The 26,022-nt window shown below is 37.2% G+C and overlaps 5 protein-coding genes across 9 annotated transcripts; 3 read left to right on the top strand and 2 right to left on the bottom strand.

The window, feature by feature from the left end:
• The first annotated feature begins 832 nt into the window (after window positions 1-832).
• Window positions 833-4,431, top strand: LOC121262600 (tol-Pal system protein TolA-like). Its single transcript, XM_041165136.1, has 3 exons — window positions 833-1,693; window positions 2,823-3,081; window positions 3,683-4,431. The coding sequence occupies exons 1-3, from the start codon at window positions 1,352-1,354 to the stop codon at window positions 4,069-4,071; spliced, it is 990 nt and encodes a 329-aa protein (XP_041021070.1). The 5' UTR covers window positions 833-1,351; the 3' UTR covers window positions 4,072-4,431.
• An 874-nt stretch (window positions 4,432-5,305) lies between these two features.
• Window positions 5,306-10,373, bottom strand: LOC121263844 (psbP domain-containing protein 5, chloroplastic-like). Of its 4 annotated transcripts, XM_041166920.1 has the most exons (12): window positions 10,208-10,371; window positions 9,947-10,113; window positions 9,299-9,419; window positions 8,730-8,779; window positions 8,458-8,525; window positions 8,272-8,370; window positions 7,710-7,769; window positions 7,403-7,462; window positions 7,270-7,324; window positions 6,879-6,928; window positions 5,426-5,571; window positions 5,306-5,338 (listed from the first exon to the last, which is right to left on the bottom strand). In XM_041166920.1, the coding sequence occupies exons 1-11, from the start codon at window positions 10,279-10,281 to the stop codon at window positions 5,473-5,475; spliced, it is 903 nt and encodes a 300-aa protein (XP_041022854.1). In that variant the 5' UTR covers window positions 10,282-10,371; the 3' UTR covers window positions 5,306-5,338; window positions 5,426-5,472. The 4 variants fall into 4 exon arrangements, with proteins under 4 accessions (XP_041022854.1, XP_041022856.1, XP_041022853.1 ...); XM_041166922.1 differs by having other exon boundaries at window positions 5,329-5,571; window positions 7,403-7,488; window positions 10,208-10,373; XM_041166919.1 differs by having other exon boundaries at window positions 5,329-5,571.
• Window positions 10,374-11,079: 706 nt separating this feature from the next.
• LOC121263612 (polyadenylate-binding protein-interacting protein 5) lies at window positions 11,080-13,539 on the top strand. 2 transcript variants are annotated; one of them, XM_041166594.1, is made up of 3 exons: window positions 11,080-11,235; window positions 12,182-12,629; window positions 13,083-13,539. In XM_041166594.1, the coding sequence occupies exons 2-3, from the start codon at window positions 12,210-12,212 to the stop codon at window positions 13,254-13,256; spliced, it is 594 nt and encodes a 197-aa protein (XP_041022528.1). In that variant the 5' UTR covers window positions 11,080-11,235; window positions 12,182-12,209; the 3' UTR covers window positions 13,257-13,539. The 2 variants fall into 2 exon arrangements, with proteins under 2 accessions (XP_041022528.1, XP_041022527.1); XM_041166593.1 differs by having other exon boundaries at window positions 11,087-11,235; window positions 12,177-12,629.
• Window positions 13,540-14,921: 1,382 nt separating this feature from the next.
• LOC121262249 (dnaJ homolog subfamily B member 1) lies at window positions 14,922-17,995 on the top strand. Its single transcript, XM_041164644.1, has 3 exons — window positions 14,922-15,476; window positions 16,209-16,612; window positions 17,331-17,995. Exons 1-3 carry the CDS (start codon window positions 15,312-15,314, stop codon window positions 17,767-17,769), a joined length of 1,008 nt encoding a protein of 335 aa, XP_041020578.1. The 5' UTR covers window positions 14,922-15,311; the 3' UTR covers window positions 17,770-17,995.
• A 272-nt stretch (window positions 17,996-18,267) lies between these two features.
• Window positions 18,268-24,850, bottom strand: LOC121262247 (death-inducer obliterator 1-like). Its single transcript, XM_041164643.1, is given in 7 exon segments — window positions 18,268-19,301; window positions 19,304-19,613; window positions 19,711-19,770; window positions 20,451-20,571; window positions 21,533-23,803; window positions 24,452-24,510; window positions 24,687-24,850. Coding segments are annotated over 6 exon segments (3,393 nt in total). The 5' UTR covers window positions 24,502-24,510; window positions 24,687-24,850; the 3' UTR covers window positions 18,268-18,720.
• Window positions 24,851-26,022: the final 1,172 nt, after the last annotated feature.

Genomic DNA, 26,022 nt, shown 5'->3' with positions numbered 1-26,022 from the left:
AAACTATTGATTTCGGCAATTATTGTGTTAAACTATAAAAAAATTGCAATATACCCCTCCCTCCATAAAATAGTTTTCACAAGTATCCTTCATTAAGATAATAAAAGTTAAAGGGTGAAAATAAAAATTAGTGGCCGTCGTGGATCTTGCCATGCACCGACCACCTGTTCACTCTTTTTCCTTTTTCTCATTTTTTGATTAATCGAGTTATATTATTGTGTTATTTTAGACCTTTTATAACTATTATCATTTCATCTTATATTTATCATTATAACTTTATCAAATTATCATAAAAAATAAATAAATAATTTAATTTTTTAAAATCTTAAAATAAAAATAATATTAAAAAAATATATTTTAATAATATTTTATTTAATTTTATAACTTTTATTTCAATTTATTTCATCTTATTTACAAAAATAAATGACAACTTAAAAGATTTTAGGAATACTCATGGAAGACAGATTTTAAAGATCCATTTGCCTGAAGTTGAATACTCAAACCGAAGACAAAGAATGGCGTTATTTTTAATTTTTTATTAATTTTATTGCTAGCAATCATACGTTACATTATTAAAAAAGTCACCTTTCGCAATTATGATAAAATATAAAAATATTATTAAACAAATTTGAGAATGTAAATGACTTGTTAGTGTTAACTTATCACTTAATATTATGTCATTAAACTTTTCCTTTTTAAGAAATGAGAATATAGAGCGTAGGTGTGTGTGCGCGCGCGGTAATTAAATAATTACACGAAAATAAAATACCAAAATCGAAATTCCAGAGAATTTTAAGCACCATTAGGTAAAGAACCGAACGGCCGCTATAAAATCTTCCCTTTCTTGCTTCCCTCCTGACGTTATCTTCTGTCTCAAATTTAGCCCTACTCATCTGCAACCACAACAATCTCTTTCTCATTTGTCATTTCTCTCTCTCTCTCTCTCTCCCAAGCTCTCTTATTGCAAGTTTCTCCTTTTTATAACTTCTCTCTTTGAAAACCTGATCTTAGGGGAATCTCTTTCTGATCTCCCGAAGGGCCTTTGATTATTCGCGACTGTCTCATCTCAATTTGTGCGCCAAAGGAAGTTTGATACGTGATCGCAAACTTGTCTGTTTCTTCTGTTTTTCCCCTCACAATATTTGTAAAATAGTGTATTTTGGATAGTATTTTGTCTGATCTCGAGTTCTTCGAACCCTAAACGATATAGAAATCCTCTAATTTGATTTGATTTCCTGCGAATTTTCGCCTCAACCCAACAGGTGTACTGAAATTATACATTTCGGACCCATTTTTCCCATAATTTATCTTCATTTGCATCCCTTGTGGCCGATCTGGGAGCTGAGAGAAAATGGTGGGCGGTGGAAGCAGGAGAGACGAGGGTTCAATGGTGATCAACAATACCAACGTGTTTGCTGCGCTCGAGACGCTGCGAAAGAAGAAGAAATCCGATAAGGACCGCAAGAGCAGCAAAGGCTCTTCCAAAGCCCAATCCGCCTCGGCGGCAGCCCAGACCGAGGAGCCCGAGCCCCAGGTATTCTGGGCCCCGGCCCCTTTGAATGCTAAATCGTGGGCCGATGTTGACGATGAAGACGACGACGACTACTATGCTACTGCCGCCCCACCCCAGGCGGTCTGGGGTGCGCCGGATCAGCATGAGCAGCAGGATAAGGAGCAGGCGAGTCATTTAGAGGTGGGGTATTTCATTCGCTTTTATCGTTCTATTTGTATGAGCTGGTGATTGTATCTCTCTCCTTTTTTTTTTATTCCTTGTATGTTTTATGTTTTTGCCTGATGATGACGATATGGATCACCGGGCTCAATAATTTGACATTTCCTTTTTTATGTGGATTTTTTCAATTAAAACTATTTTGAGATATTCTCGTCGATTGCTCTTAGTTCTAAGCATATCAAGAACTCCATGGCTGAAAGTTGAAACGAAGGGCTGCCTTTCCTAGAAAGGGGGCGATGGGATTATGCTTGGAACCTATCTAAAGGATCGGAAAATCTAAAATCCATATGCTGTATTGTCAGATATACAGACATGGAAGAAAAGTTTATGAAAAGCAATCCCTTCGTGCATAAGAAAGTATGTATTTCAAGATGATGGGAATAACAGCTGCGTGTGCTGGGTAAGAGGCCTATGCGTACGGTACATTTAAATATGTTTTGGCAGTGTTTAAGAAAGAATTATCGTATTTATTTATTTTATCATTATAGGCAATTTATTTAATGGGATTATAACTATAATATTCTTTGTTTCGCTTGAATGCGTAGGTATGAAGGCCCTGAGAAAATTAGTGTCTTTTCTGAAACCTTTGAGTGCTGATAGGTAGATCATAGTTGATGGATAGGTATGAAGGCCCTGAGAAAAATAGTGTCTTTTCTGAACTCTGAGTGCCGATAGGTAGATCATGGTTGATGAATAGATGCAAAACTATGTTAACAAGATATGGCAGCATTAGGTGGGAAGAGAATGTCATGTGTTGCTGTTGTTTTGAAGCAATTGCGTAGTCAGTCTCGGTGACTTTTAGATTGAAGGTTTTTTGGTGACTTGTGGTGGTAGTTGAATATATCCACATGAACTTAGTAGATGGCTGATTTATTTTTTCTTTTTCTTTTTTTCCATTTTTCTGTTTAGGGTCTGTAGCAGGTTCTAAGTTTTAGATTTTTTTAATATAGCTTAATTACTTTGAACTGGCCTTGCTTAGGTGACTGTAAGTTAAATTTTTGGTTGCATTGCTATGATAATGTGAATCGTGGAGAATCAGTTTGATGCTCTGTATTAGAAGTGTAAATTGCTTATATATTTGCTGTTACAGGATAGTGAGAGTGAAGAAGATATTCTCGATGAAGGCGATGATGATGATGTAGAGGACGAGCATGAACGTGAACAAGAGCTTCCTGTGCACCCCGAACAAGTGGTGAAGAAACCCCTCGAAGTTTCTGAGCGACCCAAAGAAGCAGAGAGGCAGCTTTCGAAAAAAGAAAGAAAGAAAAAGGAGCTTGCAGAACTTGAGGCCCTTTTGGCTGATTTTGGAGTTAGCCAGAAAGAGAGTAATGGTCAAGATGAGTCAAGTGGTAAATTTGACCTATGATCTGTAAATGAAAATAGTCATTTTTATGCGCGCCTATTTCAGTTTTGTTACTTAAAATATCAAGGTCATGTCCCCCTTTTTGATTTTTTTTTTTTTTGGTCTTTTGAACTCTTTTAAGAAATAAAAATCTTGAATCACAAACGATCTTGTTCCAATAATCTAAGTAATGTCTTTTTTAGGGTCATGCAATAGAACTTTTCATATTCAATAGAAATACTCTTTAACACTCCACCTTTGTCATACACAAACACAGGTAGACAGACATGCATGCATTGTGAATCATACCCTCTGAAGCTTAGGGTTGGCTGCGATTTGTTGTCCTTGAATTGCCACATTTATCTGTAATTTCAGGGGCCTATTTCTGATCTATCAATTTGAGATATTAATCCTTAAGTTTTTTAGCATCTTGCATAATGGTAGGAGTTAGTCCTTTTGATGTTTTGGCTTCGGATTATTCTGCTTATCTTTTGATGCAATTATGAATCCTAAGATGTAGATCCGCCATACGCATTTAGCAACCTTTGTCATGATCTTAATAATGCCAAATATTGTCTTGAAAATGAATTCCTTACTTGCATCTTCAGGTGTTGCACAAGATAAGAAAGATGGGGAGCCTAATGCAGATGGGGAGAAGAAGGAAAATGTCTCCGCTGAGTCCAAAAGTGCCAAGAAGAAGAAAAAGAAGGATAAAACTTCCAAGGAGGGGAAAGAAGCCCATGATCAGCCAAACAACTCAGATGCAACCAATGGACAAGATGAAGCTGCTGGTGCTGAACAGACAGAGGAGGATGCATCTGCTGTTGATGTGAAGGAGCGACTAAAGAAGATGGCATCTCTGAAGAAGAAGAAATCTAGTAAAGAGATGGATGCTGCTGCCAAAGCTGCTGCTCAAGAGGCTGCTGCAAGGAGTGCAAGACTTGCTGCAGCAAAAAAGAAAGAGAAGAACCATTACAACCAGCAGCCAGTGCGGTGAAAATGATTTTGACAGACTGAGCTTCAACATCTATATAGATACATTTATCTCTCAATGTTCAGATGACAATCCGAAATAAACTCGGCTCTGGTTTTGCGAAAGATAACTTGTAGTTATATTGCCATGGACCTAAGGAGATTTCTCTTTTGGCTTTTTTGATCTTACTGTTGGTCAATTGTCATGGGACATTTCATTGTGGCAGTTTTGGTCCTTGGAATATTCTTCTTGATGGCTGTGTATTTTTGTAGTGTTTCCACGTTTTTTTTTTTTTTTTTTTGTCTTTGGTTGCTGCTCAGATCTTCTGGAATCTTTGACACTACGAAAAATTAATGCAGTTGCTTAGGAATCTTGTTCTGGTTATTGCTGAAATAAGAGTGATCCAAGCCTTTGTAAATCACTGCAAATTAGTGAAGTTCAGATAAAAAAATGTGGGGCTACTTGGCATGTGCACTACTTGTAACAGTATCTATCTAATTTATAGATTCACGAGAGATCATTAGCAACTTAGGAATGATATCTTAGACTTTATCAACTGCAGTCAGACTGGCTCGATATATTTTAAGTAGTTCAGTAGTCAACCATTTAAACAAAAAGTCAAACCACAAATCATCAATTGATGTAATGTGATCAAAGATAACAAATTTTTGCATGGGTACTCTTTTCTGGGCTTTTGCTTTTGCGATAGGAATATTCCACTCGCATTTTCGTCAATGAGTAATGCTACATACAGTTGTGGAGTGTACAAACACCATGCAAACACTTTGAAAAAGAGTGAGATCCACTATTAAAAAATTAATTTTGTTTTCATTTGGATCTCGTATTTATTCAATTTTTTTAAAGTGATTACGCAGCGCTTGCAGACAACTATCATTTCTCTACACAAAAAGCTCCGAGCAATTCGTGAAAGACTGTTCACACCAGCCAGCATCTCTCTCTCTCTCTATTAAAACTCAATTGCCTCGATACAGTCTCTTGAAGTTGAAGGCGAGTAATGCTATACACCATACTCTCATCCTATTTTGATCATACTAAGTAGTATGTAGCACATTCATCACCATTAGATGATAAAGAATCATGCAATAAATGATCATTTAATGGTGATAAATTTGTCACATCATACTTAGTGGGATGAAAATGGGATGATAGTATTGTGAATAGAATTTTCTTTTGGGTTATTATCATATTCCTTGTGTTTGATCCATTTTGAGCTGTCGAGACTTTAACAGTACACGTAACTAGCAAAACGCTGATGTGGAATGATTGCAATCTGATATGGCATACCAAATAAGACAACATTGTTTAGAAACGAAATTATAAAGTTCCTTCAATTTCAGGAACAAAAATTGAACCTGACCTAAATTTCAATGATCAAAAGTCTGTTTCAAACAAGATTAGAATTGTTCACCAAAATCTCCATGGGTCCTTATATGCAGGTACATAATTTTCTGTGGGAAGATTAAGGCGAAAAGATGCCACAGTTTTCTCCAAGAAAGGCCCCATCTGCATCAGATCAAATCATTTTCCTGTTAATTATTAAAGATTCAATACAAGACACTGATGGTATTTGTATATTGTACATCATGCCCTTAAAAGCATGCAAAACAACAGATTCGTTTCAATTGCAATGAAAATCCAAAATCCTGTAATATCAAACCCTATAATATCTGAGGTAATGCCCCTAAAATTGAGAATACCCAGTACATAAGACCATATCTGTTCTCTATGAACATCACATGAGTATATACATGTAACTATAAAAAGGTTAAATTGCACATTGAAAAGACGACACTAGTTTTAAGCAGTTAATATAGCAGAGCATAATTGGGCCTAAACCCATAAGTTTAAGCTATTATATTCAGTGTGTGGCTTACACGCATGGTTATGATGCATGATGCACGCGAAGCCAGGATTTATGTAAGGGGGGGTGGGGGGTTGCCCATAGGATATATATAAGTTTGCACATAACAAAAATTAAAAGACTACTTAAAAGCGTGCATAAATATATAAGAAGTTTCAAGTTTGAATGTAAAATAAAAACATTTAACATGCTAATTGATCTCAATGTTCTTTCAACAAATAAAGATATTAATTATCACATTCCTTCTCAATATAGACTAGCAAATAATTTATAAGAAAGTTGCTATGTAATCATTTGTTTCAAAACCTTATCTCAAGTACAATATTAAAAACTGAAAAAGCCCGTTCAATTTATTTTTATTTGAAACCTAGTCTTAACAATGTTTATGATTTAAAGTTTTTAGCTTGTCTATATTGTTCAACTTAAGTTTTCAAAATAAAAGGCAAAGAAAATGACCCATGAAAATTCATATTATGATATTCAAAACTAATTTAAACGTACATACAACATAATAAATCAAATTAAAAAACTTAGGTATACATGATAAATCAATGAGCATATATTTGATTTATGGAGAATAAATCATATTTGGAATTAAAAAAATTCACATCTAATGCCCTTTTGTTTTTATTTTTACATAATTTTAGATTAAATTAATGAAAAATATCAAAAATTTTGCCCCCCACCCCCCCATAATTCGTCCCTGCACGTAAGCGTAAAGGGTTAAGAGAGATCTTAGAAAGAAATCACAAGTGAGTGATTAATACCCCGCAATTTGGCCTAAACCTATATGCTATACTACTGGGTCGAGTGGGATCTCAACATGTTATAATAGTCTCAATGAAAGACTTCCCCTAGTTTTTTCCCATCATCATAATGTGTGTGCAACTTGTATACATACATGCCCACAAGTGAGTGTGAGAAGAGAGAGAGAGAGAGGGAGAGAGACCTTGTTCCACTGCTTGCCAAGGGTTGAAGCATTTAGAGTGTACAAGTAACCTGTAATTCAGTGTCAAGTCAAATGCAAAATCTTTCTAGTGCAAGAATTAAAATCACAAGCATAAGCCCAAGGTCCTGGAGTAGAGCGAAAATATCAGCCACGCTAAATAAATTCACTTAGTCATTGAATCTGACAAAAAATCACAGTAAAGAAGACATCTAAAAACTAGTTCTCCTACTTTTGCTTCCACCAATTTCAAATTGGATATGAGCATATGTATTTCAAGAAAGTTCAAGAACAGGATCAACAAAAACCGTTCTTAATAGGCGTGACTAAGTTTTGTACATTTTGACACTTGCATAACAAAGAATGGCGGAACTGGGAAATAGTAGGTTCATACCATCTCGTTCAGCTGTTGAAGCAACATAATGTCGATACAGGTTTGGTTCTTGAGCCTGCATATTTTGATGGAAGCATTGAAAAACCATAACACCATGTTCATACATTTGTTCTACGAATCTATATACACTTACAGTTTTTGTAGGTGATTTGCGAACAAGGTACTCATAGTACCAGTATGGCTCCCCATCAATCTGGAAAAAGTGACTCTGATCAAGTTCTACATACACATTAAGACACAAAAACACACTCACAGATACACATGCATGTATGTTTGTGTGCATGGATGTATTGCACATTTATATGCATACAAGCACTAAGAAAAACAAGAATTTGCACTGATGCTTTTCGAAGTGTAAGTTCTGGCACTTTTTCTGGCATCCTTTTATATTATGGTCAATATTGGAAGACTAAAAATCATAGCAAAGTTTGAGAGGGTACTTCACTAGAATGTGCATCCAGAACTGAACTCTCAGCCATGCGCTGACTTGAGGTGACTCGCTGAAAAATATAGTAGTAAGTTAGTTCAAAGTAGAATCGACTTCAAAGGTGCCAAGCTTTTGGAAGGGAATCCAACAGGCCACGAGATTGATCACAGCAGAAGCACCACAATGATGAACAATCTTCAGTGTTGTTCCTTCCATCCAAACAATGAAACTTATAAATATGTTGTCCTCATGATTTTTACTTCATAACAATGAAAATTCAATTTTGGAAGGTTTTCCTTTGCTGTCTTGGAACACATTATTATGCATGCACATACTGACAGACCATTGTCAATTAGCATACAAGGCATTAACGTTGGCAGGTAGGTAATCTCTCCTCTCAAAGGTTTTAATCCTATTTAATAATTGGGCCAAAATCTAAGTGAATGGTTTAAGAAAACTGAAGTTTCCCGTAAAACTTCAAGGCTTTCTAATGGTTCTCAATAAAGTCTAGACCCACCAAATACATTTCCTAAAACTGAAGAGCTAGAACATGTGAAAAAGGTGGAATCAATTACCAAGGCAGACTTGTCAGACAAAACCGAGTCAGCAACATCTTTTGCAGTCCATGTCCTCTTGTCCTTTGCTTTTAGAAACTGAGAATTTGGGGGACCTATCTGAACCAAAGAAATAAAGATCATAAACCTTGAGAAATAACCAAAAGGAATTTAACTTAGCAAGTAAATGCTTATATCAAAAGTTACCGAGACAGATATGATGAGGTTATCAATTATGTCAACACGTTCTGAGACAATGCGCAGGCGTGCATCAGCTGTGTCACAACCAAACAATATCCCATAAGTACTACATAGGTGATCTCTGCTGCTTGATGTTATTCTATTCAATAGAGTGATTGTAAAATGGTTCCTATGTGATCCAAAACCCAAATACACCAAGTGAAACTTGGAAATTGGGACTGCTGCAAAAAAAGTTTTATCAATCCTACTGCAGAGGAAGGCAAGTTAGTTGGACTTACGAGACAGCGGTGCAGCCGAGGAATAGCGTTCTGGCTTCCTAGATTCCACCCTTGACATATATGAAAAGAGTCAGGTTCCTACAATTTAAGGATGTACGATATAAATAAAGAGAAACTGACTTGTTTTTGCATAAAATAGCCAAATGCATTTTGATTTTGGGAAGGGCAATTTTTTATGGTCAATTTAAGGATGTACAATATAAATAAAGAGGAACTGACTTGCTTTTGCATAAAATAGCCAAATGCATTTTGATTTTGGGAAGGGCAATCTCTGTACTTGCATTTGGTGACCCTAGAGCATGTAGTTTTGAAAAGGTTTTAGGGATTTAGCAATCAGATATTTTAAACTAACTAATTTTAGACACCTGTGAAAACTTTTCATATTTATGATCTTATCTGCATGGAATAGAAAATATGAGTTGTAACTCAACCTTAAATGCTTTGGAATCATTAGCTTACTCATGATGAAAATACTTTCCTGTATCAAATAAAAAATGGCATGCATGATTCTCTTTTTCTTTTTTAATGGAATATCGGTAAAATTTCAAGGTTTGATCCAAAAGACCTACCATTTGAAGATGAACTTCTTAGATGGCAACTCCACTGGGTACATATAAGAATAAGCATTTATATCATCAATCAGTGAAGCCATTTTCAACTCTTCCTCCGCAAGAGAACCTGCAAGAGAGGCTTTGGCAATATGATAATTTTTATAAACTGAAATTAAAGGATTAAGCAATATTTCTCAACGTATACATAAGAGTACAAAAATAAACATTGAAGGATCCAAGGAAAGCCCAAAGCACATAAGACTAGTCAAACAAGGTTCTAATTAAGTCCTCTGAAATCATTAACCGCAAAAAATTATTTACAAGGAAATATGGGATCTCGTTCACCATTCTCCTATACTTAATCCGGGGTATTACAATCCACCCTCTTAATCCTTGACATTCTCGCCAAGCCATTCCAGTGTAGATGTCACGGATCACTTCCTACATTACTGGCTGAGATTCGATTTAATACCATTTCTAACGACTGACTAGTCAAGGTTATAATTAGAATCCTTAGAATTATTGTAGACCGGAAGAACTTATCTCTTCCAAGAAATTTAGAATCCGGTTCAGCACTCTCTATATTAAATCCAGAATATTACAAAACAGAACCATGCTTGAATAAAATATTAAATAAAGAGCTGGTCAAGTGGAAACTGAGGGTACCTGAAGATGGGAAAACTACAGATAATGAAGAAGAGAGGCCGAAGAGCACCAAGTCCCGTCTGCAAAATTCATTTTCCAAAGTGGGTTTTGAAGCAGCACATGCACAAATTTGGAATTTCTCATGTTTTCTACATTTCTTGTGGTCTGGCGTAGCTCTGGCCTGGTTTCTGATTGCAAAGAAAGAAATATCTTACAGAGAAAGGCATGCATACATCACTATATACATACAATTCACACTTAAAAAGCAGAGAGAGAAAGTACCTGAAGCAAAGGTGGTGCGTAAGAAAAGGGTGGTTAGCTGTGGAGAGAGAAGGAGAGGGAGAGAAGAGAACCATTGTAGAGCAGGAGGAACACTGCTAGTTTTCGCAGTTGTTCATACCGAGGAGATACGGCAGATAGGTTTGGTTGTCTCTGCAATTTGTTTTTCTACCGAGCAAGAAAAAAGTAAAATTTTTAAAACCATAAAATAGTGATAAATATTATTTTTTTTTATCTTATATTTAAATACTTAAATAATCAATATAGAAAAATTATTTAAAATACACTAATAAAATCAATTATGATCACAAAGAAATTGGTTAATAATGATTAGAAAAAAATTATTATATAATTATATAATTTTGCTATACATCCACTACTATTCACCATACACCCAATATTTTGATTTTTTTTCATAAAATATAGAGTATTTTTTATAAAATGTGAGATATAAAATAATAAATAATAACTGATAAAAAAAATTACTCATAATTATAACAACCACGACATGATATGAGTGTTATTTAAAACAAAAATATATTGAAAACTGATAATACAAAATAGAATAATATTAAAATTAATTTTTTTTATAATTATATTAAGGAATGTTACGGCTGAATCATTAAAATCTGATATAATTTAATAAGACAATTGAAAATATTTTTTATTATGAAATAAATATAAAAAATATCGAATAATTTTATAAGCTTTTTTTGAAAAAAACAAAATAAAATTATATTGTCTAGAAATGGTAAAGAGTTAAAAAGAGGTAGGTAAAGGAAGTGCCTTTAAGGTAAAGGTAAAATCTCAAATAGTTGAACTGATTACGATAACCCTGTTTCCAAACAGACCCCACTACGTTACGAAACTTTTCGATACTGAAATACCCCCACCCACGTATCCCCTTCGATCATTCATTTTCCATTTTCTTGAGCGCTCCGGGCTGACCGGTCTGTAACACTATTCGGGTTTTCATCGCTCTTTCAATTTTGATCGCTCTCATTTTCTCCTTAGAAGATTGATTCTCTTCGGTTTGTTTCCGCTCCATCTCCAATCGTTCACATTCACTTTTGCTTTTTTTTTTCTTTTTCACTAGTTTTTCTATGAAATTCTGGATTATTGATTGAATCATGGATCTTTTTTCATTGAATTAGAATTTTTGTCGTGGGTTTTGTTTTTCGGGTCGGATTAGTTTCATTATAGGATGGAAACTAATATAAAAAAATATTCTGTAGGTCAGTGACCAAAGAAATGCCTGAAAATAATTAAAGAAACTAAAACATTAGTAATCAATCTCGAACATTCTCTTCTCTGATTTGATCAAGTTCTTCACGAGAGGGGATGATGTTTACATTTGTAATCTGGTATGACGTACAAAAAACTTCCCTTTTGTGGATTTAGAATTGATCTATGATCTATGGTAGAAGGTGTTCATCGATAGTCTAAGCCTTAGGATCGCTTTTCCTATTATATTGTCGACCGGAGTCTTGCAATATAAGTGAAAATCTTCTTCTTTATGATTAATTTGGTTTCATGTGTTAATTTTTTAGTTATATTTCTGAAGTTATAATGTGAATTCACCCGTGCACGGTTTGAGTTATCCCTTCATACAAGGAGAGATTGCTAAGTAAGCCTCTGGGGTAGTTAGACGAAAAGATTAGTAATATAATTGATATTTGTTTTAGGGGTTTCTGTGTTTGGTTGGTGTGAAAATTATGCGCATGAATGCAATATCCCTGATTCAGTATGAGAGGGTGGTGAATGGATCCTGCATTTCTTGAGAGGAAGAAGTTCTTGTAATATTTATTATGATTTCATTGGATTCCAATTATAATCTTGACTCTTGTTTCCATATTTTATTCGACCTATTATGGCCTAGAAACTTTGAAGTTTAGTTTCATTGAAATTTAGTTCACCATTTGTCGTATCTGCTAATAGTGTGATTTTTTGTTTCCTTTTTTTTTTTCAAAAGGGAAGTGATCTTTTGCTTTTATGAATTGAAGCCATGAAGCCATCTTCTCTGAATCCATATGCAGAGTCATACATTCCGCTCTCCAAGAGAGATGCAAATGATAGCACTTACGTGACAGCAAGAGTCTCTAAAATTGACAATGAGTGTGTCCAGTTTGGAGGCCCTGTGCAGCTCCATCACAAAGCTTCTATTGACTCTAAGTTCCACGGTACTGAAAAAGTCCCCAGTCCTGAATTTTTCACATTGAAGAGCCAACCTGTCCATGGGTATGGCCCATCGGCACAAAATGTGAATCAAGTGTCAGATAAGCAAATATCTGATGAAGAATATGACATTGATTTGGAATATCTTCAGATGTCATTTCCTGGTATATCTGTTCAGTCCCTTAGTGATGTCTATTTGGCAAATAAGGGTGACTTGGAAGCGACTACCGACATGCTGAACCAACTTGAGGTGAATGAGTAAAGTATTTAATTTGGAGTTTTATAACTTTTGTAATTTTTGTTTTCTATACTTCCTTGTATTCTTCTCCCAACACCCCCCCACCCCCCCCCCCCCCCCCCCCCCCCCCCCAAAAAAAAAAAAATGGGAGTTGGCTTTGTTTGCCTCCTTACCAACACATCACATAATAGAGCTGATCGAGATATGCAGAATATAAAACAAAAAAAAAGCAATGAATCGAATGATTAAATAAATTTGGGGAGTATGTATTCTAAATACCTGTTTGCTGCAATTCCTGCTTATGAATAGAGTTGTTACTAGAACATTATAAACTCAGTACTCTATAGGAGTTACTTATTAGGCATTCTCCTTCATAATAATCAATTAAATTTAATTGATTGAATTATCTTATGCTTTTACTGTTATCATTCTAAATCTAAGGATATGATTGCCTTCATTTGACAGTTCTATTCTCTTGAGACTTCTGAAATTCTACCAGACACTTTGGACATCGGTGATGTTTCAGAATTTGGATCTTCAGCTGATTATGCATCACTGAAACTGAAGAATATAGAGGGTGAAGCCAATGCTATTGCTGCTGCTTCATCTAGTTCCAAGGGCTCCGTAACTATCTCCTGATTGACTTTGTGAACAACAATCACAATTGTTTTTGTTGGCATATTTGGTCTTGTAGATAAGCCGTATACAAATATGGGATCTTCCTTGGAGACAGTAGAACACCAGTCGAGATGTTTGTAAAGTTCTCAGCAGCTTGTTATTCACTTCTCTCTTTTCTTTCTAAGGTTCTTTTTCTCCTCTCTTTTTTTTTTTTTTCTGTTTGAAGGGCCAGATACCCCTGTGCAGAGTTAGTGTGCTGGTGTCAGTTCTTTTGAAATGAAAGTGATCTTTGTTGTTTTGTTTCTGTTAATTTCCTCTGACATGCTTGGGGTATATGCTGTGTAATGGTTTCATGGGGTATATGCTGTGTAATGGTTTCATTCTAATGTCACCTGAAGCTTTGGATCGATGGTTCAGCTTCTGTACTTTTTTCCCAAGGCAATGTGTTTAGGTACATATAGCCCCAGCTATGGGAGATTGAACCCCATCTCAAGTTCAACCGTTGGATTTGTTATGCCTATCGTACCCATCAAATCACCTATTACTATTAGGCGAACGGGCATACCTCTGATGGAACTTCATCCTTGTTAAAATGATACCAATGTTCTTCTCAAGGTATAATTATTTTAAGGTAGAAATAATCTTGGGAGAAGCCACTGTTTGGGAGCAGTCACTTTGCATACCCTATGTGGCATCATCACAGCCATCCATCTGAGGAGAAGAAGTTAGTGGATTGTAGTGTGTGCATTGTGTGCACCACTACAGTGGATGCTATATAGCACTACTTGGAACATTTAGGGGAGACACAGTTTCGCCCAAGCCCCAAGGTGTTCAATAAAAAGACTGCCCATAAAATAAACAATAAAAAATAGAGAGGGAGTGAGAGAGAGCAATGGACTACCTGATTCTTGGCCAATTTACAGCGCCCAATATATCTTCTTTTCCTTTCTGCTATGTGCTGTTTCCTGCGACCAAACGAATCCTTAAATTTCACTAAATGCAGTTCTACTGCAATCCCATTATCCATGGAGCATTCTGTTTGCTATTTTGGGTCTAAAGCTCCTGTTCCGCTTTACCCTGCAATGCTTCTTTCTACGATTCCAACAGTTAATTATTCGTACAGAATTTGCAAATCTGTTCGTTTCTTCGTCCTGTGCTCTTAGAAGCGTAGATTTTATTGAAGAGAGCAATACCCATGACTGTGATTACATCGAATTACAGCGTAGAATTTAGAATTATTCTACCTCGGGTTACTTGAGAAAAATCTGGAAACTTCGATTTCCATGAGAAATGTACCCAGAAAATCTACTGTGCCATCACAACGCTTTTGATTTCCTGCTTTTCGACATCATGAAACGTGTCGTGGGAAGAGCTGGTTTAGGTTTATCTTGGGATGAAAAGACTTGGCCAGCTGACTATTACTGCATATACAAATAGATTATATGAAATAATTTTACAATTTAACGTATCATATCAAAACACATCAGTTTATAGGTTTATTTTTATGTAATTGATTAAAATATTTTACTTATTTAAATGTCTTGCTGTATGGTCACAAAGAGAGAGATTTTTTTGTAGTAAATGTGGGCGTGGGCCGTGGCTCTCACAGAGAAGAAAACGCCCTTAGCCGGAAATAAACGAAAGGAAAAAATAAAATAAAATAACAGAAATGAGAAGGTATTTAATGTTTCAAACGACATTAACAAACAGAGGTCCGCAACTCTCGGTTTATAATTCATGAAACCCAAAAATCTCCATTGGCACCAAAACCATAATGCTCGTTATGTTTGTCTCTTTGTAGACGTGAAAACTTCCTTAGAAAAATTCAGCGAGGAAGATCAATGATATTGTAGGATCCCCGTTTCAGATTTCCCAACAATTCTGTTTTCTTTCATCATTTTCATGTGGTTTCTTCTGGAGGAAGCTGATTTTGACGCCTAATTGTCAGAGGCAGAGGGAGAGAGAGTTTGTGTGAGAGCTGAGCAAAGGATCCTGTTTGATGATCTGGGTGTTTGTGGGAAGGTTTGAAGATTTAAGAAAAGTTTGTATCGAACATTTATTGGGCTAAGATCAGAAATGGGTGTTGATTACTACAAAGTATTGATGGTGAACGGGAATGCTACCGATGAAGATCTCAAGAAGGCTTATAGGAGATTGGCAATGAAATGGCATCCTGACAAGAATCCCACAAACAAGAAAGAAGCCGAAGCAAAATTCAAGCAGATCTCCGAAGCCTATGAGGCAATGCTTTTTTCCCGACTTTTATTGTCCCTAGATGTTGTTTCTGTTTTCCATTGGATTCCCTTTTTTCCCCTTGTAGCTCGTTGGTTTGGTAGTTACATTTAAAATAGCTTGCTTGGTTTTTGCGTGACTTAGGAGAAGGAAAGAAAATCAAGTTTGAGCTTCTTTTTCTTCGTTTTTTTTTTTTTTTTTTTTGTCCCCTTCAATATGTGTCATTTTTTCTTACCAGAATAAAATTATGTTATTGGATATGGGATTGTCAGGAAGCAACATGATCGTAATCTTAGCATAGCTGATAGCCTCAAAATTGAAATGGTAAGATGGATGACTGAGATAAAACATTATGTGAAAATGAACACATTTATGGGACTAGAGACAACATCAAGTTAGCAAAAGTTAAAGAGTCAGTATATATTGTTTCTAATTTTCTAAATCATCGTGGTTGAGATAGCAAGAAAGAAGAGACTTTTCAGATATATGGAAAGAAGGGAAGACATGGCTCTAGATAGAACGGATTCAGAGTGTTTTGGGATCTAAGTTTCTTTTCTTTTTCTACAGTTTCTTGGAATTCAAATAGAACTTAGAAGCACTATCTTATACTTATGTTAGTTTGCAATAAATTTGCTCCTTAATGATAGCATCTGCAATCATATTTGAATTTTTTAGGTTAATTCTGTTAATATTACACTTGACTTGATAGAATGTAAGTTTAACTTTTTTTAGTTAATTCAGGTATTGAGTGACCCGCAGAAGAGGGCTATTTATGATCAGTACGGTGAGGAAGGGTTGAAAGATATGCCACCATCTGGCAGTGGTGGGTTCCCATTTGGAAATGGCTGTGGGGAAAGTGGGTTCAACCCTAGGAATGCAGAGGACATTTTTGCAGAATTCTTTGGAAGTAGCCCTTTTGGATTCGGTTCTTCAGGACCTGGGAGGTCTATGAGGTTCGCGTCTGATGGCTCAGGGATTTTTGGAGGGTTCAGTGGGAGTGACAATGTATTTCGAACAAATAGTGAGGGCAGCATGCCAAAGAAACCACCACCTGTGGAGAGCAAACTGCCATGCAGCCTTGCAGAGCTTTACTCTGGATCAACAAGGAAAATGAAGATTTCAAGGACTGTTGTTGATGCTAATGGGTATCTTTTTCTTCTCAAACTGTTGATCCTTCTTGCTTTCTTCTCCCTTGATAAACTGCTGGAGTTATCTTACCTAACCAAGAAACACATTGAAACCCGGATCGATGTGCTTCTTTTGAAGGTTTTACTCTATGGTGACCTTATGTAATAGCATATGATATCTCTTCTTGTCATTTTCTTGCTTGAGTGAGGGCCAACTTACTTTCAAAACTGGCGCATCTGCTCACAGTAATTATCCACTTGCAATCTCCACCAACTCTATGGCCTTTAGGCTTTGGTAGATAGGATTATTTGGTTTTCAGGTTAAGGATGAAAGTTTTTCCTTCTTTTGAGCGTGTTCAATGGCATTTTTTCCACAGTTCATCATGCTAACCTACTCTGTAATATAGTAAATTACTAATACTCTAATATCTTTGTTTTTTAATTGCAAAAACATAGGCATAAACAAAATTGTTCTGTTTTCATTTTTTTTTTCCCTCGTAACGATGAAAGTGCTCCATTTCTTCAGTTCTACATCTGAACATTGCTAGACTGTCATGTTGCTGGTATAGATGTTGGTCTATAATCCTTAAGTGATAAAATTCATTGACAAGTAAAAAACAGAAGGTGATGGAATCCTGTTAAACATCATAAACGACTTCTTTTTTGACAACTTCAGGCTCACTTGTTCCTCCTCTAATTGATAATTGTTATTTCCTCTGCAAACATTGCATTACAGGCGACAAGTGCCAGAAACAGAGATATTGACCATTGATGTGAAGCCTGGATGGAAAAAAGGAACCAAGATCACTTTCCCAGACAAAGGGAATGAACAACATAACCAGCTCCCAGCAGACTTGGTGTTTGTGATTGATGAGAAACCCCATGATGTATACAAAAGAGATGGCAATGACCTCATTGTGAACCAAAGAGTGTCGTTGGCCGAGGCTCTGGGAGGGACCATGGTTAATCTCATCACGCTTGATGGACGTAATCTATCAATTCCGGTGACTGACATTGTGAGCCCCAGTTATGAGCTTGTAGTTGCAAGAGAGGGAATGCCAATAGTGAGAGAGCCAGGTAATAGAGGCGATTTAAGGATAAAATTTGAGGTGAAGTTTCCTACGAGATTGACACCTGAGCAAAGAGTAGCACTTAAGCGTGCTTTGGGGGGTTGAGTTGAGGACTTTGTTATCTTTTTTCTACATGTATTTTGACTCTACTTTGGGGCATCAATGGAACCCACTCCGAAAAAATTAAAGTTGCATTATATCCAAGAGATCCACTTTGGTGTTTGAACACTCGAGAGATGCCAGCGTCCTGAGAAATTATTCCCAAATACCTTTCCTCTTTATATTTTACTGAATTTTACCCGGCTGTTGTGCTATGTATCCTTCTTTCTTTGTTTGCGACTATTATTTGCTTTGCTTGATATGCCTGACAGTCTTTTCTTTTCCCTCTTTTTTCCCCCCGTACTCTTTTTCTGGATGATGATTGATGAGCCTCCTGTACTTTTTCTTCTATATTTTGTCTTTTATTTCACCAGAGGATTGCTTGTATTGTAAAACCCTTCTTCGCACGGCTCCCTGCCAGCTTTTATTTACCGTATAAATTTTAATTCGGACAATCCAAAGTGATGTGTTAGCAAAGAAAATGCGCACGAGAATCCTACAGTATTTAATGACCAGAAGCCAACGTTGTATACAAGCAAGCATGATACACACAAATAGGGCCACCCCGCCCACACAACATCCAAAATGTTCCAATTGTGATCCGGAAGTGGAAGGGTTCGGCAACATTTAGAAAATTATTCATCCTACACCATGACACGCTTAAGCTAGCAGATCCCCTAAACTAACATCTTATCTTGATTGATTATGCCCTTTTTCTGTTGCATGGCAAAATTGGTTTTCGGCATGCTCCAGAAACTGCGAAGCTAGCCACCATGAAAGACGTCTATGGTAATGGAACCGCGCATAACTTGAAAATGGGAAAATGAGATCTAACTATACAATGAGAAAAATATCAGACGCCTCCATTTTGGGGGGCATTCTGTCGCCAGGCCACGCCTGGATGCCCAACACCTCGCCCGGGCACCCCGTAAAACTGCCCTACGTTGGGTTGAGAAGCTAAGTTACTTTGTTGCTGCCCACTCCCTGGACAGCCGGAACCCACCAAGTTCCTTGTGGGACCTGCGTCACATTCATGGAAGGTTGCAGAGACTGCATCTCCACCATTGACTCATGCGATGGCTGTTGAGGAGTTGATCCCAAAGGTGGCTGGTTCACCAAATGTGGCCGCAGCATTGGTTGCTGAAAGCTGTAAATAGACTGTTGGGGTGGAAGTTGGCGCCGAGGGGCTTGTGGCTGCCACTCCGGTATGTCGTCATCGTCATCATTCCATGGCTGAACCGCAACCCCAAAACGTTTCTCGTCCTGCCAGTTTCCTGAAGAACCAACGGCTTGAGGTTGTCCGTACTTGTGTATAAGCTCCCTGATTTGATCCACAGGGCGAGATGGGGTATGAGAAAGTGAAGGAATTGGTGCCGGTGCAAGCCCTCTAGTTTTGACAAAATTGTGTTGCGAAGATGGGACTGAACCACCGGAAAAATTGAACTCAGGAAGGTCATCTTCATCACGGGGGCCAAACCCAGGAGGAACATCGTCGTCTTCATCATCAGGGGAGGGTTTGAAATTGGCGGGGGTTAAGCCTCGAGGGGGTTTGATTTAGGTGTGAAACTGGCATTCATATTCGTTTGTTGCTGTCTCGTACTACTAGAAGTGACATTTTGCTTTTTATGTTTCTGGTGTGGGGATGAGTTGATTGATATCCTGGACGTTAGCTGGGCCTTTCTCCAAACAATAACACCAATTAGGCCATTATCGATTTTATTAAGTGACTCGAAGTGTTCGGTTGGGAGGATTTCAAGTGTTGTTTTATGTGGCGGACAAAAGTAAAGTTCCACCCCAGGAGCAGGCTCCGCAAAACCCACTCTCTCATCCGAAACGTATGAATCTGCCACCTGCAAACACGGCAGATTATTCCAAGCACGTGAATTGATTTTGCCTATCAAAAGGACAAAACCAAAATGATAATACACAGACTAGATTAAAAATTACCTCAAGGAGACTCGCTTGCTCGCTCTCAAGAGACCCCTTTCCAATAACAAAATGCATCACCTGCGAAGAGGCAAAAAAACAACAGAAAATTAGGATTCAATATTATAATATTAATAATAATAACAATAGGAAAAAGAGAATTTCATTTTTGGGGTGAGCAACAGATTTTTTCTGTATTTAATTAATCTGATACGGCTTCTCATCACATGGGAGCGACATTTTTTCACTCGAAAGCAAGAGTGACTTGTCACTTGCGTGGGTTCAATTAATTGTTACAGCTTGTAGTATACCACGAGATTACTGGCGTCTCTCTCTCTCTCACACACACACACACACAATGCAACCATCCAACAACGTCGTGCCAATTGGACAATCATTTAATTGGGCATTTTTCTCATCTATATTTATTAAAAACTTTAGCCGACACAAGAAGACTCCTCCGTTATATTTGTTCGAACAGCTTGAGCAGGAATGCAGGTCCTGTTTAAGCCAGTTAAAATACTTGGAAGGAGATCATTCGTCCAAAAATAAAAAAATATCTTTCCTTCAAATTTATAATTCCTCGTGCCTCTCATTAGCCTAAAACAAATGTCATTGGTGTATTGGATGATGCTACACAGTGCGATTACTAGATGGGAGATCGATGAAAATACCAAGCTGGTTGGAAGGGACTTTTTTCTTTTTATGAACTTAGAATATAAGGATACAGCAATACAATGAAGAAAAGTAACATTAGATACCATGACAGCACGACTGCGTGACAGTGGAAGCTCTTGGAGAAACTTCTCAAACGCATCAAGTCTTACTCTCCCCTTGATTTCAAGTGAACTGGGCCACTCTTTTGCAGATATTCTTTCACCACTATAAAAGAAAATAAAATCAGCAAGAAGCAAAAACTGAACTACAAAGATCCATAATCAATTCGCAAAACATAATTTAATCACTCTCTTGCATCATCTATAGATAAGTACGAATCAGATCCTCTACTGTTATGATATAGACAGAGGTTATTGTGTTATGATTTTGTGTATAGCCAATCACATATATACAAGCAACACTAATCTTCACATCATCTGCTTAAAAGGATTGACAATCACACCAAACGCCAACATAATCATCCATTCCCCCAGCACAGACTTTGATGTCGACGTACCTTTCCAACCTCTCCCAAATCAGAAATGGAGTCTAAACAATATAAAAACGATGCACTTTAACATCCCTCGGATGTCACTCTATAACATATTCTAATTTGGAACTCTAGTGGCTATTACGTTTCCGATCTTCATCCCATTTTATTTTGAGCCTTTTGATCGAAAAGCACCTGATGATGCTTTGGCATACCATGCAAAATCTTCCCATATGATACCGAATGATGCTTCCATAATTAGGTCCAACAGCTGAAAGTACAAACCCATTTTATTTTAAGACGTCATGGATAAATTTCCATCAGTAGTCCAAGGGATTTATATTTCTTTTTTTATAAGTAGCAAGGGGAATTTATAAATCCCCCTTATAGATCCAAGGGATTTATATTTATCTCCTAACTTGTAACAAGGTATTCTCTCTTATATGCTTCTTTGTGTACTTGAACTTCGCTTATTTACTTGATTCAATAAAATTTTATTTTACCTATCAAACAAAAATTATATGCATGGATAATTCAATTTCCCCGACTGGCACATAATCCAAAACTTTATCTAAGTAATCAAGGCAAAAATGTAGGTCTTTGCTCAACCTCACGGTTTTAACAAATATATATAAACAAATATTTACAGGAAAGAACAACACTAAACAAATGAAAGCTTTAAGTGACTAGACACACCTTTTGAAGATGCCAACAACAGAGGCCACAGCTGACGTGCTCAGCTGGAGTGAACCTTCCCAGACATGAGCACCTGTTGATACACCAGCAGGAGGTACAATTTCTGATTTTGCACGGTTGTCACCGGGTCTGCAATCAGAATAGCTTTCACTGGATTTCACTTCAGCATGACTGACACTGGAATTTACATCAGCACTAGTATTACTCTCATTATATTTCATGTCAGTCTGACAATCACTTGGTTTCATGTCATCATGACCATCACTGGATTTCACACCACCATCATCTTCGTTACATTTCTGATCAGCATCGGTTGTTGAGGATGTTACATCAGGTTTTGCGGGTTCATCTGTGGCCATATCTTCTTTTGGAGTAGGCTCAGATGACTTTGATGCAGAGCTTGGCTCTGACTCATCCTTGTCTGGAATGGGGGTCTTCTTTCCAGCACCCACTGGTAAATTTTCAAATGGTGGCTCTGAGTCAAGAGATTCCATAAACTCATCTAGAGATACAATAGGGGGTAGAAAATCTGCATCCTTCATATCATCAACCATTAGCCCCTGCATTAAATCAGTACCCTCACTGGAAGGAATAGTAAGCGTATATGAGGTGTCCCGGTCATCTAAATTACTCTTTTCACCGGAAGCATCCCTTTCATCCTTGGTTCCATCATGTTTAAAAGGGTAAGGTACCTTCGTCTCCTTGCTATTGGATTCTCTTCGTGTGAGTGAACTAGCCCCAACAGAAACATCCATTGGAACACCATCATCTTGTTCAAGTTCTACTTGAAATTCACCCTTGTGTGTTTTCCTCACCAAACGTCTAATATCAACATCTGCATCCGGCAAGACAACCATTTGGGCAAGCTCTTCTGCCTTCGCTATCCGCCATTGGGAAAGCTCCTTAGAAGCAAGTTCCTCTGCAGTCATAGAACATAGCCGCTCTGGCGGAATATCTCCAGACATGACTCTCTCGCTCAGTTCAGGATTATTGCGATCTTTCAAATTGAACAGAAGAGACCTTCCCTTCTCTTTATACTTCTTATTCACACCACCAAATAATTTGAAGAGTTCTGCTTCAATTTTAAATGCCACTATTTGTGGAGTTTGAATGGCTTCTTCATTGGGAACTCTACCCAGTTCATCATGCTCCAAGTTCTGTTCTTCGGCAGTACAAATCTCCCTTTTTTCTGCCACCTGCATATCCGACTCCAATACCCAGGAGAGCCCATTTCCCTGTAAAAGTTCATCTCTAACGAAGAAGTCATTACTAAAAGAAACATCTTCATCAGGCAAAACATAACTTGAACGGAATTCTTGCCCATCAGATTTCAGGGCCTGGGTAGAATCACCAGTATTCTCACTAGCCAAAACCCCCACAGACTCACTTCCACCGTTCTTGTTTCTTTGGGAGGGCAAAGTTGCTTTAGGCTCTATAGATACACCATCAGGTCCATCAGTAGCATCGGAGAGAGATTCAGCAGGGTGAGAAGTCTTCTCGATCTGCCCTGACGCACTTGCAATGTCACTCTGAAAATCCTTCTCTGGACTTGAAGATTTGGCTTTCTGCTGAGAAACCAATGTCAGGGCACTAGCTAGTGATTCCCTCATCTTGGATCTAACAGACTCGGAAGACTCAGTTTGAACCTTTGGAGATGGTTGCACTGCTGCCATTTGATTTTTTGGAATAGCAGAACGCTGCGAACCAGATTTACTGGATACCACTTTCTTAATTTGTGTTTGTGATCCAGGAGCGGCGGACATGTATTGCATCTGCACAGGTTTTTTATTTGGTCCAGATACTTGCTGCAGCCAAGGTCTATGCTGCAACTGTGCTATACGTTTGTTAGGAAGTGATAACTGCTGCAAAGCAGTATTATTATAAACAGGTTCCACTGGTGCCTTTCGCTTAATTGATGCAGACAACTGCAGGAACCCTGCATTGTTTGGCATGGTTTCTATCAATCCTATTTGCCCCGTTGGTTTAAACTGTTGGAAGCCCAGACCATTTGCCTTCGATTCTCCACCAAATGTTTGTATGTTTGACATTGAAAACCTAGGAAACCCAGGATTGCTGGAAAAGGGATCCATTAGTCCCACTGGCTTGTTAGACAGTGAATGCGGATGAGCTGCAGGAACACTGGATACAGATCCCATCAGCCCCATTTGCATCTCTTGCACTGATGCGTCCACTTTGTTCAGAATGGGTTCCAACTGACCCATTTGCATTCTTGGTATTGATAACTGCTGATAAACAGGATTGTTTGATATACTGGACCAGCAACAAATAACTTACTACAAAACAAAATTTGAATATTCAAAGTTTCTTAACCCAGTACCATTCAAACATGTTCGTAAGGCTGTGCATCCTTAAGACAAAAATAAGCATTCAAAAATAGATATACGTAGCTGAAGATCCAAAACTAACTACAAACTGAGAGACTGGCAAAATAAAATATCTATTGCACATTGAGAAATGAAAATTCACAGTTAAGCCAACAAAAATCCAACAATCACAAATCAACAAGAGAGTAAAGAACTGTGATAGCAGAATTTTCTCTAACTGGATTTTGTGTGCGTGGATGTGTTTGGGTACAACACATTTATGCACTTACAATGTTGGAGGCAATGAACTGCATAAATATTTTTTAGCAAGCATGACATATGATCTAACAGTTCTATGCAAAAAGTATCGCGAGAACATAAATGGCTGTCATACTATCTGCTACATAAATTCAATCTAAAACAATAAATTATCACAGGAAGGCAAAAATTTTAGTGAAATACGGTTCATACAATCAAAGTCCAACCGACAATTCTAGGAGATTTCTGCTTACGAAATCAGCATTGGAAATCTCGGAAATCACACCAGAAATTAAAAATAAAAAAAGGCGAAGAAACCCCAATTTATATACCATACATAAATCGGTTTCTCAAGCACGCGAGTGATAAGTTTCCATCAAATTTCATCCAGAACACCTATGCAGAAGAAACGCCATTAAATCGAACGCAACGACTCACGTTAAAAAAGCACTACACCTAAAAATACTAAAAAAAAACGGAAATCGAAAGAACCTATATATTCAATCAATTTAAGACAAATCCAAGGGTTTTGTTACAGCGATGGGTTAGGCTCCGATGGTGAGGAAGAGTACCTGAACGTAAATTCGCCAGAGAATCAGCGAGCACGCAGTCGAAAAGATAAGCTCAGATATACAGGAGAGAGTCGGCGAGAAAAAGGGGTAGGCTGCTTGGCTTAGAAAGCTTTGTTATTTGTAAGAATTGCAAACCCTAGAGATCGATAGGGATAACAAAATATACATACAAATATTCAATATATATATATATATATATATATACACTTGCACACCACGACTTCTACGTGAACCGTAATGGAGCTCGTGAGCGGTTCTCTAGAGCTTGCTTTTGACACGTGGAGTACTAGTGTCTTCCTGGGAAGTGGGGTCCGCAGTTTTCTTTTGGACAGTGAGATTTCGTTTGGATGATAAATTTTTTTTAATTTATCGTTATAATTTTTTTAAATTTTAATGTAAAATATAATAAAAAATTTAATTTTTTTAAATTTTAAAATAATAATAATATTAAAAAATAATATTTTAATAATATTTTATCATCTCAAATTAATTCAATTCAATATTTAAACACAACCTGAATCACTTGTGGAGGTTTGGATAAATGAGTCGCCCACCCCCGTCTGCCAAATGCGGGAGCGGGTGATCCCGTCTGCATCTATGATTCTATTGCCCTCAGCAGAGGCGGGATGGACTCAACCCCTACCCTGCTCCGCATATATAATAATATATAAATAAATCATATATATTCATATATATAATAAACATACGATATAACTTTATAATTAAAAAAAATACCACAATCATCAATACGACGTTTTGATGGCTGAGTTGTCTTTTAAAAAACAACTCATATAAAAAAGACATCGTTTTGATATTGGTTGTCAAGCTGCCGCTTCCCCCACTTTCCTTTGGCTTTCAGAATCTCCTCTCTCTCTCTCTCACCCTCGTACTCGCCACTCTCTCTCCCACTCCATAGTCCATCCGTTGTACACCGTTAGGACTCAGGCCATTCTCCATCGTCGTGAAGTCCATTGCACGCCTAGTTTGTCGCTGAAGGTAAGTTCCCCTTTCCCGATTCACATACATGTTTTTTTTTTCTTCTTAGTTATAGATGATGGGATTAAATTGAGAAGTTTGAGGATGGGATTGTGAATTATGTGTTGTGGAGGATTGAGTTGTGCATGTGTTTTTATAATTGTAATCTTTAAATTATGTATTTGAAATTCGTTAGGATTTCGGATTTAAATCCTAAATTAATTTAGGGTTTCAATCCAAAACCCTTAATTTTATGTTAGGGGTTTCAATAACCCCTAAAATTGAAACCTCTAAATTAATTTAAGATTTACAAAATCTTGACACTTAATTAAGCCAGGATATGTCACAAGATTGTCATTAA

This window comes from Juglans microcarpa x Juglans regia, chromosome 4S (assembly GCF_004785595.1).
Source record: "Juglans microcarpa x Juglans regia isolate MS1-56 chromosome 4S, Jm3101_v1.0, whole genome shotgun sequence".
In the NCBI taxonomy this organism is placed as follows: domain Eukaryota; kingdom Viridiplantae; phylum Streptophyta; class Magnoliopsida; order Fagales; family Juglandaceae; genus Juglans; species Juglans microcarpa x Juglans regia.
Note: the sequence above shows the minus strand (reverse complement) of the source record. Positions and strands in the feature narration are given on the sequence as shown.